General features: G+C 44.5%; 1 protein-coding gene across 4 annotated transcripts in view; it reads left to right on the forward strand.

Moving 5' to 3' along the window:
* LOC117359414 (leucine-rich repeat protein SHOC-2-like) overlaps nt 1-21,467 on the forward strand; it is an 81,917-nt gene that overhangs the window by 13,515 nt on the left and 46,935 nt on the right. For all 4 annotated transcript variants that reach the window (XR_004539225.1, XM_033942147.1, XM_033942149.1 and 1 more), the window contains exon 2: nt 18,810-19,732. Coding sequence is in view for 3 of the 4 variants with exons in the window: in XM_033942147.1 (XP_033798038.1) it covers nt 19,030-19,732 (703 nt within the window). In the remaining variant the exon portion in view is untranslated. The remainder of the gene's footprint in view (nt 1-18,809; nt 19,733-21,467) is intronic.

Below are 21,467 nucleotides of genomic sequence, written 5' to 3' on the forward strand. Positions count from 1 at the left end.
ATGGGCTGCATAGCATTTAGCGCACACTGGTGCTGCCTGATTCACCAATTCGAATCAGTTCACCGATTCACTTTGGTGAATTGATTTGTTTCTGCCAAAAATCAGACTCGGCGATTCAGTGAACAGCCCTCCCTCTCCTGGAGAGGCCTGACATACCTCCAGGGCCTCCTGAAGCAGCAGTAGTGGCGGTGAACGGCTAGCAGATGCAGGCTCTGAACTGGCTGCTCGTGGCCTGTCCCACTGGGAACTTACCTCTGCTGCGTCACTGATGTGGCAGAGGGAAGCCCTGGCAGGACAGGCCGTGAACAGCCTGTCCAGAGCCTGCACCTGCTAGCTGTCCACAGCTGCTGCTGCTGCTGCATTAGGAGACCCAATGGTATGTCACATCTCGAGGTGGGGGTGGGTGGTCAATTGGGAAGTGCTGCACATGGGGATGGGAGGGATGGAAAGCTGCCGCACAAGGGGATAGGAGGAAGGGACAGAAAGCTGCTTCACAGAGTGATAGGAAGGATGGAAAGCTACTGTCCATGGGGGAAGAGAGGAAGAATCATTGGACATGGGGTGGAGGAGAGGAAGGGAGTGCAACAAAGAGGTAGAAAAGGGTGAGAGGGAGAAATTCTTCATATGGTGGAAGGGAGGCTAATGTGCATGGTTAAGAGAGGGAGGAATGTTGGACATAGGGTGGAGGACAGGGAGAGGTGGTGCATGGGGAGAAAGAAATAAATATTTCACATGATAATGGGTGGGGGGGTAAGGGAGAGATGCTGCATGGAAGGAAATGGAGAGGTTTGACCCAGGGCACAAGGCAGGGGAAGAGAGAGAAAAAGAGAGAGATGGTAGTGGGAAAGAAACAGAAATGTTGGATATGGCAGTGGAAGGAAAGGTACAGAGATGGATGGTGAGCACAGAGAGAGAAGAAAATGTCAAATGGGCAGGAGACCCTGGTGAGCAAGTTAACAGAAGACAAACAGAAACTATAGCCTGGGACCAACATGACTTGAATAATAAAATGACTAGAAAACAAAAGATAGAAAAAATAATTTTATTTTCTATTTTGTGATTACAATATGTCAGATTTGAAATGTGTATCCTGCCAGAGCTGGTGTTAATACAGTGAGTGTGAGCTAGGACCTTACAGAGAGAGGAAAAGTCTTTTTTGTTTGGGGTTGGGGAAGGCAGAGGTGAGTGTGGTGGGTGAAGAGGCTACAAAATAAACCTGCCATGGTATTTGAAAAAATCACTCAATCGGGCAGAAAAATCAATTCAATAGGCTGAATTGAATAGAAATTTTTTCCCCTAAATCGGGCAGCACTAGTGCACACTAATCTTTGCAGTACTCAGGGCTGTGGAGTCAAGGAGACTGAGACAATTTTGGGTACCTGGAGTCAGAATTGTGGGTGTCATCTGAGGAGTATGAGTCAAAGGATTTATCTACCGACTCCACAGCCCTGACAGTACCTTGGTAAAAGTATCCCCATATGAATGGTATCTTGCCACCAATGGATTAGGAAAGTCTATAATAGTAAAAATAAATTCCTGAATTGGGTCACGTGGAAGTCTAAAATTTTAAAAAAGCAAAATTAAAAAACACATAGAAAAAGAAGCAAAAATTCCTCTCGAACTTGTCTCTTTTTGAAAATCTGGGACTCCTATATTCAAAATCTTTCCTCTAGAGCAGTGTTTTTCAACCGCTGTTCCGCGGCACACTAGTGTGCCGCGAGATGTTGCCTGGTGTGCCATACGGTGCAGACACTGATTAGGCCTCAGGCCGGGTCCCGCACGCGCTCCCATGAGACTCCCCCGGTCCCCGCTGCTGTTCAGTTTCGATCTTCTGCTCTGACGCAACCGGAAACAGGAAGTTGCAGCAGAGCAGAAGATTGAACACTGAGCAGCCGTGTGTGTGCGTCGCCGAAAAACAAAACCTACAAACTAAGGTGAGGCGAAGGGAGAGAGCTGGCTAAACAGTAGGATCGATTGGGCAGGCGAGTGGTGGCTGCGGGGACCGTGCGATCGCTCGTGTTCCCGGCTCAAATTGGAAGGAGGGAGTGAAAGGGAAAAGGATTCTGGGCCAAGGGGATGAAGACGGAAAGAAAAACCCACAGCAGGAAAGAAAGGGAAGGACAGGCAGGTGAGCCAAATGCTAGAAGCAGGGGGGGGGGGAAGAAAGAGGGAAAAAATCTAGATGGGGTTGAAAAGAAGAGACACACTGGTATGGAAGAGGAAGATAGGGGAAATCTGGACACAGGAAGGTAACAGAAAGAGGGGAAATTATGTGCATGGGGCATAGGGACAGAGACATAAAGGGGACATGCCATGGGGATGGTATATGGACACAGGGGGGGGCCAATGACAGATACATAGGGGAGATATTAGAAATGGAGAAAATAGGAGCACAGAAGCGAGATGGTTTGTGGGGATGGGACAGGGACCGAGCTCGCAGGCTCCAGTGGCTTGCACAAATTACATTGTAACGTACCATGAAAATAAGAGGGAGGAAGGTAGATAGATAAGCCACGTGAGAGGAGCTGAAGGGTAGTAGAAAGGAATAGATGGTAAAGGAGGGAGGGAAGGGTGGTGGTGGAAAGGAATAGGACAGACATTGGAGGAGGGTGGAGAGGAACAGACCCCGAAGGGAAATGTGGAAGACAGAGTGGGAAGAAGACAGATGCCAGACTATGGGGGAGCGGAGGGAAGAAGATGGGTGCTAGACCAATTGGGGGGGGGGGGGTAAAGGGAGAGGCACAGTAACAGCAAATGGAAGACGTAGAGAGAAGACACACAGTGGATGGAAGGAATTGAATGAGAAGATGTGGAAAGCAGAAACCAGACAACAAAGGTAGAAAAAAAAATTATATTTATTTATTTATTTTTTGCTTTAGGATAAAATAGTATATTAGTTGTGTTGATCAAAATTTATAAACAAAGCCCTGCCAGCTGAACATCTCTTTCTCTAGTTCAGCAGCAGGAACTTTGATTTATAAGAAAGGAATAAGCTAAATATTACAGTACTAAGGCTTATATGGATGCAGCGGGGACGGTGACGGGGCGGTGAATGGGATGGCAGTGGCGGTGACGGGGCGGTGAAAGGGATGGCGGTGATGGTGACGGGGCGGTGAAGGGAACGGCTGTTGACGAAGAGCTACGTGTGTGTCTTTCTTCGATTCCAGCCAGAATATCAGCTTTGTGTTCAGCCAAACAGGCCCAGGTTTCGCACTGAATAAAGTATTTTATAATTTTTCACTATTCTGTTTACTTAATATTTCATAATAAAGTAATTATAAAATACTTTTTGTGTTTATTTGATTCCTATTCAAGAGAATTACTTTATATATAGTCAATATAGGCACAGAGTAAAATTTTTTAACATTTTCTAATGGTGGTGTGCCTCGTGATTTTTTTCATGAAACAAGTGTGCCTTTGCCCAAAAAAGGTTGAAAAACACTGCTCTAGAGCACGCAGTATGATTCTTAATGTTTTACATTGAAGCTTTGGAAACTTTCATTGCATTCCAATACCTGATAATTTGTGTCATCTTTCATTCCGGTGGGGGGGGGGAGGGGAGATGATAGTAATATGTATGGAAATTTAAAGAGCTTAATTGCTTAATTCCTTCAATACAATGTTATAAATTGAAATAATAAAAATGAGGGGGGAAGGGATCAAGGGGGGGTGTAGAAAGGAATGGATTAGGTCATATGGAAATATATTTTGGAGGAATGATAGAAATATGTATGGAGATATTATTATTGTGAATCTAATTGTAATGAATATCTCTTTGTATTATATTATTGTATATTTATTTGATTCCTTCAATAAAATTTTATAAATTAAACAGGGAAAAAAAATTTTAATAACTAAACAAGGGACCTCTTTTATCAAGCTGAATAGCCTGAGCCGGTGTGGTAAATGCTCCAAAGCCAATAGAGAATGAATGGCCTTCGGTACATTTCCTATGCGGCACTCACTACCACGTCTTGATATAAGAAGTCCAAAGAAAGAAAAGAATTAAGCCAGGGGTGTCAAAGTCTCTCCTCAAGGGCCGCAATCCAGTCGTGTTTTCAGAATTTCCCCAATGAATATGCATGAGATCTATTACATTACATTACATTAGAGATTTTTATTCCGCCATTACCTTGCGATTCAAGGCGGATTACAAAAGAGTTAAAAAAGGTGGTTACAATGGAAGATCGTTTGTCATTTCTAAAGAGGTAAAGACTAGGTCATGTAGTTTCTGTGTGGCGAGAAGAAGTAAGTATGATGTTAGAATTGTTTCAGGAATTTCTTGAAGAGTATAGTTTTTATTTCTTTTCTGAACATGGAAAAAAGAAATTACATTTGAAGCAAAAATCCTTTTGGACAGTTTTCCATTACAAAAAGTAACGACAACCAAAATATTGGGAATATTAATAGACCACGAGCTATCCTACCACGATCAGATTAGCTCTGTAGTTAAGAACTGTTTTTACAAACTTTGTCTTATTAGATCTCTAACTAAACTTTTAGAACCTAAAGCTCTAAATATCTTAATTCACTCTCTAATAATTTCTAAGCTTGACTACTGCAATACATTATACCAAGGCATAACACAGAAAGAAATACAAAGGTTACAAATTATACAAAATACTGCAATAAAAATTATTACCCATTCTAAAAAATATGATCATGTCACACCTCTTCTCCGAAATGCACATTGGCTACCAACTTTACATAGAATAACATACAAAATTGCGTTACTTATATTTAAAATTCAGAAAACTAATACCCCAATATTCTTATATCGGTACTTAATACCTTATTCCCCTGCTAGATCTCTTAGATCAGCAGATCAATATTTAATAACTATTCCAACACTGAAAGTAATAGGCACTAGAAGAAATACAACCTTTTCTATTTTTGGACCTCAGCTCTGGAACAAACTTCCTATTTTCCTACGCGCCGAAACCTCTAGTATTTAAAAGGAATTAAAAAAGCTATCTTTATAAAGATGCATTTGAACCTTAAATTAGATAATTTCTTTTTTTTCCTTCCTATATCTTTCCTGATGTTGTTCCTCCCTAAATGTTATTTATTTATTTATTTTTTTAAACAAATGTAATTTTATCCCTGTACTCCTAATGTATTTTTTATCGTCTATAGATATGTTTTATGTCTATTGTCTAAATGATTCATTTATTTCCCCAATTTTATTTTTGTTATACGCATTGAAAATATTTGATATTGCGTGTAAATCAAAATTTCAATAAACTTGAAACTTGTAGTGTGGGGTAGTCTATTAGCATACAATGAAAGCAGTGCATGCAAATAGATCTCATGCATATTCATTGGGGAAATCCTGAAAACCTGACTGGATTCTGGCCCTCGAGGAGAGACTTTGACACCCCTGAATTAAGCAAAAATGGAGTGAAAAGAAAGATTTAAAATAACATTTTCCATATTTTCTAAATGAAAAAAATATTGACTGCTGCCTACGTATTCTAAATATATTTCTGCCCTTGATGATAGTTATTTACTAACAGAAGGTGAAGCAATGTGGCTCAACCAGTTGATGGTGCAACATCCAGAACAGTCTGTGGTTCCTAATTACCACAGAACATTTGTTTACTTTAAATTGAAAGATTGCAAGCCATTGCATAAAGTTTAAGGACATAAAAACATAAAAAATACCCATTTGTATAAGTTTAAGAACAATAGTGCTCTGTGCTCAGCTGTAAAATTCAGTATAACTCCCCCCCCTGCCCTCCCCCCCAAAAAAAGCTATCCTCAAGGGCCGGAATCCAGTCGGGTTTTCAGGATTTCCCCAATGAATGTGCATGAGATCTATTTGCATGCACTGCTTTCAAAGCTTTAAAAGGTTACATAACAAGAATAGCTTTATTAGGTCAGACCAATGGTCCATCTTGTCCAGCAGCCCGTCTTCACGGTGGCCAATCCAGGTCACAAGTACCTGGCAAAAACCCAAATAGTAGCAGCATTCCATGCTAACAATCCAGAGCTACTATGTTTCCAACACAAGACAGGGACAATGTATCTTATAATAGGAGTCAGTAAAGTCCCAAAAAGAAGCCCTAGCATGATTTTTAAAGATGCTCCTAATATAAGCCCTACCCCAAAAATAAGCCCTAGTTAAGATCGACCCCCGAAGCCAACCCAACACTCCCCGATTCCATCCCTGACATTCGTGCTGCCCGATTTGCCAATCCTCTCCTTTCCTCTCCTCCACCCCAATTCTTTCTCTTTCCTCCCCATCCCCCCAATGTGGATCATCTTTCCTCACCTTTCAACCATCCCCTTGTGCAGCAGCTCCCGAGACCTCCCAAAACAGCGGTAGCGCTCTGAACGGGCTGCTTCGCTGCCTACCCTGCCAGAACCTTCCCTCTACTGCTATTTTAGATTCTTTTGGTGTGGAGATGTCAGGTTTATGGTGGGAGGATCGGTGGGGTTCTGCTGCACAGAGGAATGGGAAGGATAGAAAGATGCTGCAGAGGGTAGGTTCGGCCCTGGTGGGGAAGGCTGCGAAGCAGCCCGTTCAGAGTGCTGCCGCTGTTTTTGGAGGCCTCGGGAGCTGCTGCACAATGGGGGGAGAGAACATAAGAACATAAGCAATGCCTCTGCCGAGTCAGACCCGAGGTCCATCGCGCCCAGCAGTCCGCTCACGCGGCGGCCCAACAGGTCCAGGACCTGTGCAGTAATCCTCTATCTATACCCCTCTATCCCCTTTTCCAACAGGAAATTGTCCAATCCTTTCTTAAACCCCAGTACCGTACTCTGCCCTATTACGTCCTCTGGAAGCGCATTCCAGGTATCCACCACCCGCTGAGTAAAGAAAAACTTCCTAGCATTTGTTTTGAATCTATCCCCTTCCAATTTTTCCGAATGCCCTCTTGTTCTTTTATGTTTTGAAAATTTGAAGAATCTATCTCTCTCTACTTTCTCTATGCCCTTCATGATCTTGTAGGTTTCTATCATGTCTCCTCTGAGTCTCCGCTTTTCCAGGGAGAAGAGCTCAAGCCTCTCCAATCTTTCAGTGTATGAAAGGTTTTCCATACCCTTAATCATTCGTGTCGCTCTCCTCTGGACCCTCTCAAGTATTGCCATATCCTTCTTAAGGTACGGTGACCAATACTGAACACAGTACTCCAGGTGCGGGCGCACCATTGCCCGATACAACGGCAGGATGACTTCTTTTGTTCTGGTCGTAATACCATTTTTAATAATACCCAACATTCTGTTTGCCTTCTTCGCGGCTGCTGCGCATTGCGCCGTTGACTTCATTGTTGTATCCACCAGTACACCCAAATCTCTTTCAAGGTTACTTTCCTCTAATACTAATCCCCCCATTTGGTAGCTGAACATCGGGTTTTTTCTCCCTATATGCATGACTTTGCATTTCCCTACATTGAATTTCATCTGCCATTTATTCGCCCACTCCTCCAGTTTGTTTAGGTCCCTTTGTAGGTCCTCACACTCTTCCGTAGTTCTAACCCTTCTACAGAGTTTAGTGTCGTCCGCAAATTTTATAACTTCACAATTCGTCCCCGTTTCCAGGTCATTTATAAATATATTGAACAGCAGCGGTCCAAGTACAGACCCCTGCGGAACTCCGCTCGTGACTTTCCTCCAGCCCGAGTAGTGACCCTTCACTCCAACCCTCTGTCTCCTGCCTGCCAACCAGTGTTTGATCCATCTGTGTACGTCCACTTCCACCCTGTGGTTCCACAGCTTCCTAAGTAGCCGCTCATGGGGTACCTTGTCAAAGGCCTTTTGGAAGTCAAGGTAAATGATGTCTACAGGTTCCCCTTTGTCCAACTGGCTGTTTACCCCCTCAAAGAAGTGCAGTAAGTTTGTTTGGCACGATCTTCCCTTGCAGAAGCCATGTTGGCTCGCTTTCATCAGCCCATTTTTTTTGATGTGCTCACAGATGCTGTCCTTTATCAGTGCTTCTACCATCTTGCCTGGAACCGATGTCAAACTTACCGGCCTATAGTTTCCCGGGTCTCCTCTTGACCCCTTTTTAAAGATAGGTGTAACATTTGCTATCTTCCAGTCCTCCGGAATCTCTCCAGTTTTCAAGGATAGGTTGCAAACTCGTTGGAGTATTCCCGCTATCTCATTTCTTAATTCTTTTAGTACCCTAGGGTGGATTCCGTCCGGGCCTGGGGATTTGTCACTTTTCAATCTATCTATCTGTTGGAAGGCCTTCTCATGGCTCACCTCTATTGCTGACAGTTTTTCTTCTTGGTCACCATGGAAGATCACGTCAGGTTCCGGTACACTGGATGTGTCCTCGCTTGTGAAGACTGATGAGAAGAATTTGTTTAACCTGTCGGCTACCTCTTTTTGCTCCTTTATCACTCCCTTTTTGTCTCCATTATCCAACGGTCCTACTTCCTCCCTCGCTGGTTTCTTCCCCTTAACATATCTGAAGAATGATTTGAAGTTTTTTGCCTCCCTGGCCAGTCTCTCTTCGTATTCTCTTTTCGCTCTCCTAACCACTTGATGACATTCTCTTTGGCGTTTCCTGTGTTTATTCCAGTTTTCCCCAGTTTGGTCCTTTTTCCATTTCCGGAATGATTTTTTCTTGTCTCCTATCGCTTTCTTCACCTCATTGTTTATCCATGCGGGGTCTTTTGTTCGGTTTTTTTTTTGCACCCTTTTCTAAATCTGGGGATGTACATATGTTGTGCTTCTTGCACAACATATGTACAAGGAAAGAAGAAGAATTTGGGTGGAAGAGAAGAAGGGAGAGATGATTGTTGTACATGAAAAAAAAAAGGAATTCCCCGAAAATAAACCCTAGTAGTGTTTTTTGGAACACAAATTAATATAAGACCCTTCCTTATTTTCGGGGAAATACAGTATTACTCTGAGTCTTGAAGCCCAGGGGCTTAGGGGAAGAGCGAGGTAAAGAGTCTGCCTGGCAGCTGTGGTTGCAGCTGTCTTTCTGTAAATTGCAAAACCTTGCAGTGCACTGAGGTTCCCATGCAGCACTGGGACTATACAGCAGCCTCTCTATGGGGATTGATAGATGTCAGATAAGTGTCGTTTATCCCAGGACAAGCAGGCAGCATATTCTCTACATATGGGATTGACGTCACTGACGAAGCCCCCTAGCAGATGTTTTCGCAAGCAGACTTGCTCGAAGACCTTCAGGCTTGCGATTGGCCTGTGCGTGCCCCTCCCACCCTTCCTAGGGCATGCGTCTCCTCAGCGTGTCCTCAGTTCTCTGTTTTCCGCGGAGCCAGAAGCACTGCTCCCTTGCTTCGTGCGATCTCGTTGTCCCTCTTGCACCGCGGCTTCTTTGGTAGTTTCTGTTGAGTTGCTGTGATCGCGTCTTTAATTTCCTTTATTTTATTTTATTTTTTCTTCAGTTCGTATATTTTTGACCGGGTTCCCGGTCGTCCTCTGGCTGCGGCTGTATTTTTTTCTTATGTCCCGGCCTCGTTCCAGATTTAAAAACTGTACTAAGTGCAACCAGGTTATCTCCATCACCGATCCTCATCGTTGGTGTGTAGAGTGCCTGGGTGCAGAGCACTGCGCTGAGTCGTGTCCCCGTTGTGCGACTTTACAACCGCGGGCTCTTCGTCAAAGGGTGGCCAAGATTCTCCAACTCTTTGGCCCCATGGATCCTGTGGGACAGGCCTCGAGCTCGGCCTCGACACCCTAGTTGGGTGTCTCGACCTCGAAGTCCCTGTTAGCCTAACCCTTAACTACAATTTCATCTTCACGTCCTACCTCTGGTTCTGTATAGATGCCCTCCATTCGTTCCGGGAGGTCGTACCAGAGCCTCGGTGTCAGGAGTTTCGTCTCCTTGAGGAGACCCTCTCCCAACTCCGCCTGTATATGTTTCAGGCCTCTTACGACGCCTTTGAATTGTCCTCAAGAGTTACAGCCTTTGCGATCGCCATGCGTCACCTCGCTCGGCTCCAGATTGTGGATATGGATCCTAATCTACAGGATCGACTTGCCAGTCTCCCATATGTGGGTCATGAGCTCTTCGATGATTCCATCGAGGCGGACCACGAAGCGCCTCTCGGACCACGAGCGGTCCTTTGCATCTCTGGTGAAAGTTAAACCAAAGGCCCCTCCAGATCGCCAATATAAAATTCCTCTCCGGAGGTATCCACAAAAATCCACTTCTGCTTTCTCTAGGCCTCCTTCGAAACGGCCACTGCAGTAGCAGCAACGTCAACCTAAGACTCAGCTGCCGGCCTTTTGACAATTCCAGTCCGAGCCTTCGGGCTACCTTCCTCCTGGAGCCTTCCCCCTTCCCCATCGGGGGTCGTTTCCATCATTTCTATACCCAGTGGGAAAGTCTTACCACTGACAATTGGGTACTGTCTATCATTCGGGAGGGGTACTCCTTCCACTTCAGTCGCGTACCCCTGGACCTGCCTCCAAGAGAGTTTCCTTCTGCTCAGTCCCAGCTTCCTCTCCTTCTTCAGGAAGCTCAGGCCCTTCTTCGCCTTCAGGCGATCATGGAGATTCCCACAGAACAGTGGAACTCCAGATTTTATTCCCGGTACTTTCTGGTACCCATGAAGATGGGGGATCTGCGTCCGATCCTGGACCTCCGTGCTCTGAACAAGTTTCTGGTCCGGGAACGATTCAGAATGCTCACCCTTCCCACTGGCTGTGCTCCCTGGACCTCAAAGAGGCGTACATGCACATTCTGATACACCCGGCCTCTCGCTGATATTTGAGATTCCTGGTGGGGGATCTCCATCTCCAGTATCGTGTTCTTCCCTTCGGCCCGGCGGCCTCTCCGAGGGTTTTCACAAAATGTCTGGTTGTGGTGGTTGCGGCCCTGTACCTCTGCAGCCTGCAGGTGTTTTCCTACCTCAACAACTGGTTAATCAAAGCGTCTTCTCGCAACAAAGTCCTATGAGCGATAAGTCAGACCATCTTGCTCCTTCAGAGTCTCGGCTTCGAGTTGAACTTTCACAAGTCTCACCTCTGCCCGTCCCAGTTTCTCGAGTTCATCGGAGCGGTCCTGGACACGGTTTGTCTACGCTCCTTCTGGCATCAGCCTCGTCAGGAGGCCCTTATCCATTTGTGCCGAAGGGTGACCCTTCTGCCCTTGGCGCCGGCTCGGCTCATGATGGTCCTCCTAGGTCACATGGCCTCCATGGTTCAAGTGACTCCTTTTGCCAGACTTCACCTCCGTATTTCCTCAGAGAAATTGAAAGGGGACAGGTTTAGAACCAATGCTAGGAAATTCTTTTTCACTCAGAGGGTGGTGGATACCTGGAATGCGCTTCCGGAGGTTGTGATAGGACAGAGTACACTACCGGGTTTCAAAGAAGGATTGGATAAATTCCTGAAGGATACAGGGATTGAGGGATATAGATAGAGGTAGAGATAGGTTATGAAAGGGTATAGATAGAAGGACAAGGGGATTAAAGGGTTTAGACAAGGATCACTTTACAGGTCATGGACCTGATGGGCCGCCGCGGGAGCGGACTGCTGGGTGCGATGGACCTCTGGTCTGACCCAGCGGAGGCAACTTTTTATGTTCTTATGACTCTGGCGTCCTAATGGAACCAGGATCAAGATCCTCTCTCTCGACGCATTATTGTGACTCCTTTGTTGAAGAGGTCTCTCCGTTGGTGAATGCTCTCTTCCAATCTTTCCAGAGGTTTTCTGTTTCATGCTCCTCCTCCGCAAAAGGTCCTCACGACGGACTCGTCGACCTATGCTCGGCGGGCTCATCTGGACGGTCCCGTGCCGCCCGCCTTTGTCACATCAATCTTCTGGAGCTTCGAGCGATTTTCCTCGCTCTGAAAGCCTTTTGTCATCTGCTTCGTGACCGGGTGGTGCTAGTTCGCACGGACAACCAGGTCGCCATGTATTATATCAACAAATATGGGGGCACGGGGTCCAGGTCCCTGTGCCAGAAAGCAATGCGGCTCTGGGATTGGGCCATTCGCTGCAACATATTCATTCGAGCTGTCTACATTCAGGGCCAGCGAAACTGTCTGGCAGACTAGTTGAGCAGTCTTCTGCAGCCTCACAAGTGGTCCCTCCAATCCGTGACCCTGTGTCAGGTGTTTGCTCATTGGGAGACTCTGGACGTCGATCTGTTCGTGTCCCCCCCTCAATCACAAGTTGCCCCGCTTCTGCTCCAGGGTTTACACCCCTCTCAGGATCGAGGCGGATGCCTTCCTTCTGGATTGGACAAAAGAGTTCCTGTATGCTTTCCCTCCATTCCCTCTGATTCTGAAGACTCTCGTCAAGTTCAGGTCTTCGCATGCCACCATGATTCTGATAGCTCCTTGGTGGCCCCGACAGCTGTGGTTCTCCCTTCTGTTGCAACTCAGTTCCAGGGAGCCTCTTCCTCTGCCTGTTTTTCCTTCTCTGCTTATGCAGAGTCAGGGTTCTCTGCTCCATCCCAACCTCCAGTCTCTGCACTTAATGGCTTGGTTCCTCGAGACTTAATGCCCTCGTTCCAGTTCTCCCAGCCTGTGCTGGATGTCCTGGAAGCATCTCGGAAGGAGTCCACTCGCCAATGTTACCATCAGAAGTGGGCCCACTTTTCTTCTTGGTGTGCTACTCGGCAGCAGGAGCCTGTCTGCCTCCTTATCAGCTGTCCTGGATTATCTGTTGCACTTATCTGGCGCTGGGCTCAAGTCCTCTTTGGTTCGAGTCCGCCTTAGTGCCATTGCTGCTTTTCATCAGCCGATTGATGGGAAGCCTATCTCTGTTCATCCTGTGGTTTCCCGCTTCATGAATGGCCTTTTCCACGTTCATCCACCCCTTAAACCTTCTCCAGTGGTTTAGGATCTTAACGTGGTCCTTGCTCAATTGATGAAACCCCCGTTCGAGCCGCTGGCGCGGGCTCACTTGAAGTATCTTACTTGGAAGGTTGTGTTTCTTATTGCTCTTACTTCTGCCCGTCGGGTCGGTGAGCTTCAAGCCTTGGTAGCAGACCCATCTTTCTCTTCCATCGTGATAAGGTGGTCCTCCGCACCCATCCTAAGTTCTTGCCTAAGGTTGTTTCTGAGTTTCACATCAACCAATCCATTGTTCTTCCTGTATTTTTTCCGAAGCCACATTCTCACCCTGGAGAAGTGGCTCTGCATTCTCTTGATTGCAAGGAAGCACTAGCCTTCTACTTGAAGCGCACCGCTCCTCATCGTTCTGCTCCCCAGCTGTTTCTCTCCTTCGATCCTAATCGCTTGGGTCGTTCTGTTTCTAAACGGACCATTTCTAACTGGTTGGCCGCTTGTATCTTTTTCTTTTACGCTCAGGCTGGTCTCTCCCTGCCGGGTCGAGTCACAGGCCACAAGGTCAGAGCGATGGCGGCGTCTGTTGCTTTCCTCTGATCGACTCCCATTGAGGAAATCTGTAAGGCTGCCACGTGGTCCTCGGTTCATATGTTCACCTCGCATTACTGTCTGGATGCTTTCTCCAGGTGTGATGGCCATTTTGGTCAATCAGTGTTGCGAAATCTGTTCTCCTGAATTGCCAACTCTCCCTCCATCCCATTCTGTTTAGCTTGGAGGTCTCCCACATGTAAAGAATATGCTGCCTGCTTGTCCTGGGATAAAGCACAGTTACTTACCGTAACAGGTGTTATCCAGGGACAGCAGGCAGATATTCTCGCAACCCACCCACCTCCCCGTGTTTGGCTTCTTTGCTAGCTATCTGAACTGAGGACACGCTGAGGAGACGCATGCCCTAGGCAGGGCGGGATGGGCCCGCACACATGCGCGGACCTATCGCAAGCCTGAAGGTCTTCGAGCAAGTCTGCTTGTGAAAATGTCCGCTAGGGGGCTCCGTCGGTAACGTCACCCACATGTAGAGAATATCTGCCTGCTGTCCCTGGATAACACCTGTTACGGTAACTGTGCTTTCCGGTTGCTTGACAGTTGCTATTAAAAATAGGCCTAACTAATAGGGATAGGGATTGGGACTTGTATACCGCCTTTCTTGAGGGACTATACCCCCATATTATGCCATACCATAAACTGTTCCAGACAAACTACCGGACATGTAGTAGAAAAGCGTGGGCATACTCAGGTGTGGCGTGCCAAGTTTACACTTGAATTTCTGCCAGAAATTGATTTTATTTTCACATTTATTTAAGGTATTACAGTATTTCTTAGATCTTTAATTTTTTTCTGGTTGCTTGAGAGTTTTGGTTAATTGAGTTCCACCTGACAGAGAGTCTGCTATTTCGGGTGATCCTAGTTTCATTCAGGATAGCTAGAAAGAAGAATACAGAAGTGCATGCTTTTTTAAAAAAATTGTAATAGCCTGCTTGCAGAAACAGTACATGATTAAAGAAACATTGGGTTTGTTTTTTTTTTCTTTTTTCTCTTGGATCGTTATCTCTGCCTTTAATGTAACACTTCAGTCCTTTTTTTTTAATTGCTTTATGCCTTGTGTGGGATGCTTGCCACAGAAACAAAAGCAGAAGCTAAAATTTCATGATGAAGTACGGTATTTGTAAGATCTGATCGACAGAAGGGCGACTGAAAGAAGCTTTTGAACCTAACTGAAAGCGGTTGGAGCCCACAACACTGTTGTCCATCGTAAGAGGCAAAAAACAGCATTAACAGATCTCGGAATTAAAAAAGGAGGTTGTGGAACGGTTATAATGGGCAGCAGTAAGTTTCTTAAAATAATATACGTGTGTGGCTACACAATTTGTCTACATTGGAGTGTCGATCACAATTATTTATGGGAACTAGGGATATTATTTTCCAGTTGTGATTTACAGGTTTGTTTGTTTTTTTGCTTGCTTCTTTTGCCTTCACTTCTGCACTATTTCTCTTCTGTGCCTCAATCTCTTAAGAACATAAGAATAGCCTTACTGGGTCGGACTACAGTTGTCCATCCAGCCCAGTATCCCGTCTTTACTGAGGCCAATCCAAGTCACAAGTACCTGGCATAAACCCAATTAGTAGCAGCATTCCATGCTACCGATCCAGGACTAGCAGTGGCTAAGTCTTCTCCTCCAGTGAGCCTTTTCTTTCACCCCAGCTAGTCTCTTCACTCTTTCCCCTGTCTTCAGCCATCTTCCTTCCCATCTTCATCCAGGCTTGCGTGTCTGTCCTTCACTGTGTAGCCCATGGACAGTGGTGGCAGGGTGCCCATCCAGTCCTTGGCCCCAGCCCAGCTCTTTTATGGTAAAATAATCCCAGGAGCCCTTTCATCAGCCTGAGCAGCCACTGTTCTCCTGAGGCTGCGAGGTGTATTATATGCATGGATATATTTTTTCCAGGTCTTATGATGTCTCTTACTACTTTTTATTCTTTCTAGCCCAATGAATATTGGGAAAGGAATTTACACATAAAGGGCCGGATTCTGTATAGGACACCTAGTCTCAGAGGCTGCCTAAGCAGCTTTTGAGAATCGCACACGGACGTCCTATATAGAATCACGTCTGTCATAGAAACATAGAAAAAAGCGGCAGAAAAGGGCTATAGCCCACCAAGTCTGCCCATTCCAAGTATCCCCTCCCCTGAATTTACTCCCTTAGAGATCCCACGTGAGTATCCCATTTTTTCTTAAAATCCGTCACGCTGTTGGCCTTTATCACCTGGAGTGGGAGTCTGTTCCAATGATCCACCACTCTTTCGGTGAAGAAGTACTTCCTGGAGTCGCCACGAAACTTCCCTCCCCTGATTTTCAGCGGATGCCCTCTGGTGGTCGAGGGTCCCATGAGCCAGAAGATATCATCTTCTGACTCGACGCGTCCCATGATGTACTTATATGTTTCAATCATATCTCCCCGTTCTCTTCTTTCCTCAAGTGAGTACAGCCGCAATTTTTTTAGTCTTTCTTTATACGTGAGATCCTTGAGCCCCAAGACCATCCTGGTGGCTGTTCGCTGAACCGACTCAATCCTCAGCACGTCCTTTCGGTAGTGTGGTCTCCAAAACTGAACACAGTACTCCAGATGCCTAAGCCTGCCTAACACCATGATTCTCTAATCGGTGTCCATGTCACAGGGTTGCCACTAAGCTTATCGTGGCAAGGGATCTTCCTGCAGCAATAAGTTTAGCGGCAACCCATTCCCTCCTCCCCCGCGAAGACTACTGACAGAAGGGATGCCCAGTCCCTCCTCCTGGAACCCCAGATCTCCCTCTCCCCGAACATCACCGTAAAGATCACCGGCAGGAGGGATGCCTAATCGGGATGCCGTTTATAGAATTTGCCCCAAAGTGTGGTGCAGTGGTAGAGCTACAGGCTCAGCGCCCTTTTGGAGGGTTTGGCAAATGAGCTAGGCCTGAAGTTCTAAAAGTGAACCATTTCATTTTGCTGTAGTTTCTCCCCAAGAGGCTTTAATGTGTATGGGCAGTGTGGCAAGACTAATCTAGATACCCACAGCTAGTGCTTGAAGTGTCTTGGGCCCAATCTTAAACCCCATTGGTGCCATTTGTTTTCATAAGTGATAGAGGTCCAGGAGCTCCACTGGATCCTGCTGCATCAATGCTGATCCTCAGTAGAAGCCACTGGGAAAGGGCTTTGCTTAGTTCCAGCTCAAATACGAAGGGGCATTTATTCTCATCGTGACGAGACCTAGAAGCATTCATTGTAGCACGGGACTGAGAGTACTTTCATTAGATCTTAGTGCAGCGTTCAGTCTTGTAAATTATGACATTCTTCTTTCTAGACTTTGGCACTTTGATCTTTCTGGATTGGCCTTGGCTTGGTTTCATTCTTATCCAGAGAGCAGACATTTTTAGGGTTGATTGGCATCAGTTCTACCTCTTGCCATTACAGTTTCCTTCTGGTGTATCTCAAGGTTCTGTAGACGGGCCTATTCTTTATAATATCTATTTGGCATATCTTGCTCCTCTGATTCATTCCCTGGCACTGACATTTATTTATGCTGATGATATTCAGCTAGCTTCTATTCTTGATATATGATTTCCCCTGCTACACTTGTCATACTTTCAATAAAAATTGACTTACCTACAGTGGATTGAAGTTCAATCCTTCCAAAAACTGTAGCAGTGCATTTTTCATGGAAGATTGCTGATCCTGTCCCCTCCGCACTGATATTAAATGGAGTCAGATTCCATTTCAGACCTCTGTTAAAATCCTGGGGGTTAAACTGCTTGTTTCTTCTGTGGTGAAAAAAGAATTTTTTGTTTTACGTCAACATCCTTTCACAGAGCAGAATATACTATGTTTACGCTTACATTTTCTGGTTCTTCCATATCTTGATTATAACTCTTACAAGTAATAAATCTCATTCATGTTTGTAGGTTGCAGGTAATTCAGAGAAAAATGAAGGCAGATAAATACCATATGGCCTAGTCTGCCTATCCATGCCATCTTCTATCCCTGTCCCTTAGAGATCTAACGTACTTGTCCCAAGCTTTCTTGAATCAGATACACTTTTCGTCTTTATCACCTCCACCAAAAGACTGTTCCACACATTCACAACCCTTTACATGCAAAGGTATTTTCTGAGTTTACTGTTTAGTCTATTCCCTTTCACCTTCATCCTATGCCCCCTCATTCCAGAGTTATTTGCCTCATTCATTTTATGCCTCTTAGGTATTATAAACATCTCTATTGTATCCACCTCTCTTGCATTTCCTCCAAAGTAGACATGTTGAGGTCTTTAAGTCTCTTTCCATATGTTTTTTGATGAAGACCACCCACCATTTTAGTAGCCGTCCTCTGGACCAACTCCATCCCTTTTAGATCTTTCTGAAGGTGCGGTCTCTAGAATTGTACACAATATTCTAAATGAGGTCTTACGACAGGCTTATACAGGGGCATCAACGCCTCTTTTTTTCCTACTGGCCATTCCTCTCCTTATATTACTCCTGTCAGAATTCTGCACAAAAAAAATTAAAATTCTGTGTAAAAAAAAAAAAAAAAATTTTGCGCACATAATTTGCAAATTCTGCTAATTTTTGCTAATTATTTTTGCTAATTATTATTCAGAATTTCAGTATTTTCATTAAGCCCCCACCCCCCCTTTACAAAACCACAGAAGTGGTTTTTAGTGCAGGCCGGTGAGCTGAATGCTCTGCGCTGCTCCTGACATTCATAGAGTTCCCATGACTGTTTGGAGCAGTGTAGCGCATTCAGCGCACCCGACCTGGGCTAAAAAATACTTCCGCGGTTTTGTAAAAAAAAGGGGGGGGGGTAAATTATACTAGAGAAAACAGTCTTCGAATTTGTCTTGCTTTGTGACTTTGTTCTAGCAGAAGGTATCAAATTGAACAGTGTAAAACGTATCTCCACATCTCTGGAGTTGGAGATGGCATGTATATGACTGAAGGTCAGGCTACACCAGGGGTAGGGAACTCCGGTCCTCGAGAGCCATATTCCAGTCGGGTTTTCAGGATTTCCCCAATGAATATGCATCGAAAGCAGTGCATGCAAATAGATCTTATGCATATTCATTGGGGAAATCTTGAAGACCCGACTGGAATACGGCTCTCGAGGACCGGAGTTCCCTACCCCTGGGCTACACCATTGTGAACAAAAAAAACCTCAGATACCTGTTATGGTCGGCATTCTAAAAAAACAGGTCAAATATCAACAATTTTAGGGAATTTTCAACCAAAGATGAAAAGAAATGCATTTTGAACAACTTTTTGGACAACGGTTTTTAGCGCCAGCCACAGCACTAACAGCTCCGACGCTCATTTATAATCTAATTTTGAGCACAAAAATTATTATGTCACCTGCTCAAAGTAGCCCAGAAAGTCTTAGGTAGGAAAAATAACTGATATCTCCAAGTTCAGAACTTTGCTTTAATCCCAGTGTTTTGCTGCAAAATTACTATACAAATCTTCTAATGCTGATTTTTTTTTTTTTTTTGTCTTTTATTACAGAAACTTGGTGGTGGTAGCTGTGTTGGACTTTATACTTTGTTGACTGGATGAATTGTGCCTTCAACTGCAATATGTAACAGATGGGTTTCATTTCACTCACGTTGTTCTTTCCAATCTGTGTGCTGGAGGTTTATAATATACATTGTAAACATCACAATTTGTTGTTTTTGTTGATAAGAAAAAAGGAGTTCATGAAGTCGTTTCAGAGCCAGAAATCACCATGAGTAGTAATGTAGGAAAAGAGAAGGACTCTAAGGAAAAAGAACCGAAAGTCCCATCTGTGAAGGAAAGAGAAAAGGAGGCAAAAGCCTCTGGAGGATTTGGGAAAGATGGAAAAGAAAAAGAGCCTAAGACCAAAGGGAAAGATGCCAAAGAAGGAAAGAAAGACTCTGGCAGTGCACAGCCAGGGGTGGCTTTTTCCGTGGATAACACAATTAAACGTCCTAATCCAGCACCGGGAGCTCGCAAAAAATCTAGTAACGCCGAGGTGGTCAAAGAGCTTAACAAATGTCGAGAAGAGAATTCAATGCGTCTGGACTTGTCCAAGAGGTCTATACACTTGCTTCCAGCATCTGTCAAAGAACTGACCCAGCTAACTGAGCTTTATTTGTACAGTAACAAGCTTCAGTCCCTACCGGCAGAGGTGGGATGTCTGGTGAACCTGATGACACTGGCTCTAAGTGAGAATTCACTCACCAGTTTACCGGACTCTCTGGACAGCTTAAAGAAACTGCGGATGCTGGACCTACGGCATAACAAGCTTCGAGAAATTCCTTCGGTGGTGTACAGGCTAAGTTCTCTCACCACCCTCTATCTACGTTTTAATCGCATAACTGCCGTTGAGAAGGACATCAAAAACTTGCCGACGCTCACCATGCTTAGCATTCGGGAGAACAAAATCAAGCAACTACCTGCTGAAATTGGTAAGATTATTTATTTATTTGTGTATGTATGTATTCCATCCCCTCTGCCCCCCCCCCAAAAAAAATGTGATTCTTCAATCCCTCTTTGTAATGGTAATAGAGCGTAACTGCATTTTTTTTTCCGTTGAATGCTTCCTCATTACAACATTCAGTTTTTTACAGTGTACCACATAAACTCAAGGGGCTTGTAATGTCTGTTTGTATTTCCAGTTTTATGATTATGTTTTATTGAATTGGTCAAATTTCCTAATTGGTTGGCTTACATCTTTTGGTTAATAATATTTTACATTTATAGATTGCTTGCCTTCATTGGACTAGAACAAAATCTTTTCCAGAGAAAGGAAAATGGTAAAACCAGAGGACATAATTTGAGGTTGAGGGGGTGGTAGATTCAGGGGCAATGTTAGGAAATTCTACTTTACGGAGAGGGTGGTAGATGCCTGGAATGCACTCCCGAGAGAGGTGGTGGAGAGTAAAACTGTGACTGAGTTCAAAGAAGTGTGGGATGAACACAGAAGATTTAGAATCAGAAAATAATATTAAATATTGAACTAGGCCAGTTACTGGGCAGACTTGTATGGTCTGTGTCTGTGCATGGCCGTTTGGAGGAGGATGGGCAGGGGAGGACTTCAATGGCTGGGAGGGTGTAGATGGGCTGGAGTAAGTCTTAACAGAGATTTTGGCAGTTGGAACCCAAGCACAGTACCGGGTAAAGCTTTGGATTCTTGCCCAGAAATAGCTAAGAAGAAAAAAATAAAAAAAAAATAAAAAAATTTAAATTGAATCAGGTTGGGCAGACTGGATGGACCATTCGGGTCTTTATCTGCCGTCATCTACTATGTTATGTTTATAATAAGCATGATGTAGGGGAGAGAATATCATTTCCCTGTAGTCAGGTTTTTTGTTTTTTTAAATTAACAATATTGGTGTCAGCTCAGGTGTAAATAGAATTATTATTGATTCCCATTCCTAGTCTCAGTCTGAAGGCTGATTGGGTGGTATAAGAAATTTTAAATAAACTTGTTTCTGCTTGTGTTTTATGGCAAGATGCTGATTTTTAATTTTTTCCTATACCTGTAATCTTTTGTGTTTAAAAGTGTGATTTTGTCTAGTCTTTTGTATATATGCGAGAGGTCCTGGGTTCAGGTCTCAAGAGGTTATTAAGGACGATAATAACCTAGAGTGGTTGCATAAAGAATATATTTTGTAGAAATATGCTTAATTTTACAGAGGTGCAAAGCTTACAAGAAAGATACACTTGGGCCTTTTGTGAATGAAAGAGAAAAGACAGTTTTTCCTGTGTCTCTCTCTGAATAGGTGAGATGAGGGGGGAGAGAAGCAAGAGTCCAGAGAGAGAATGGTCAAGAGGTGAAGCAGCCAGAGAGAGAGAGGGTAGGGGTTTTTAGCTTGTATTTATAGGTTTGAGTCTTGTTCTAAAAATAGCATCTATTGTTGTTAAGTACGTATTTTCCAGTATCTTTCTTCTGTTCATAATTTGGAAACTGTTTGAAACGATCACTCTCAATTGGCAATATGTAGTTTTCTTTAAGAACAGACAGCTGGATCCATTCTTTGTCTGGTTACGTTAAGCATCTGTCTTTAGCACATCTGTTGAAACTTAAGGGTTGTGGTGGATTCTTCCAGCACCCTTCAAGGTTCTCTGTTAATCTCAAGTGCTGGTATTTTAGAAGTCATTTAGTGGCATTCTAAGGCTGAATGGTCAGGAGCCTTTGGT

This window comes from Geotrypetes seraphini, chromosome 4 (assembly GCF_902459505.1).
Source record: "Geotrypetes seraphini chromosome 4, aGeoSer1.1, whole genome shotgun sequence".
Taxonomy (NCBI): Eukaryota; Metazoa; Chordata; class Amphibia; order Gymnophiona; family Dermophiidae; genus Geotrypetes; species Geotrypetes seraphini.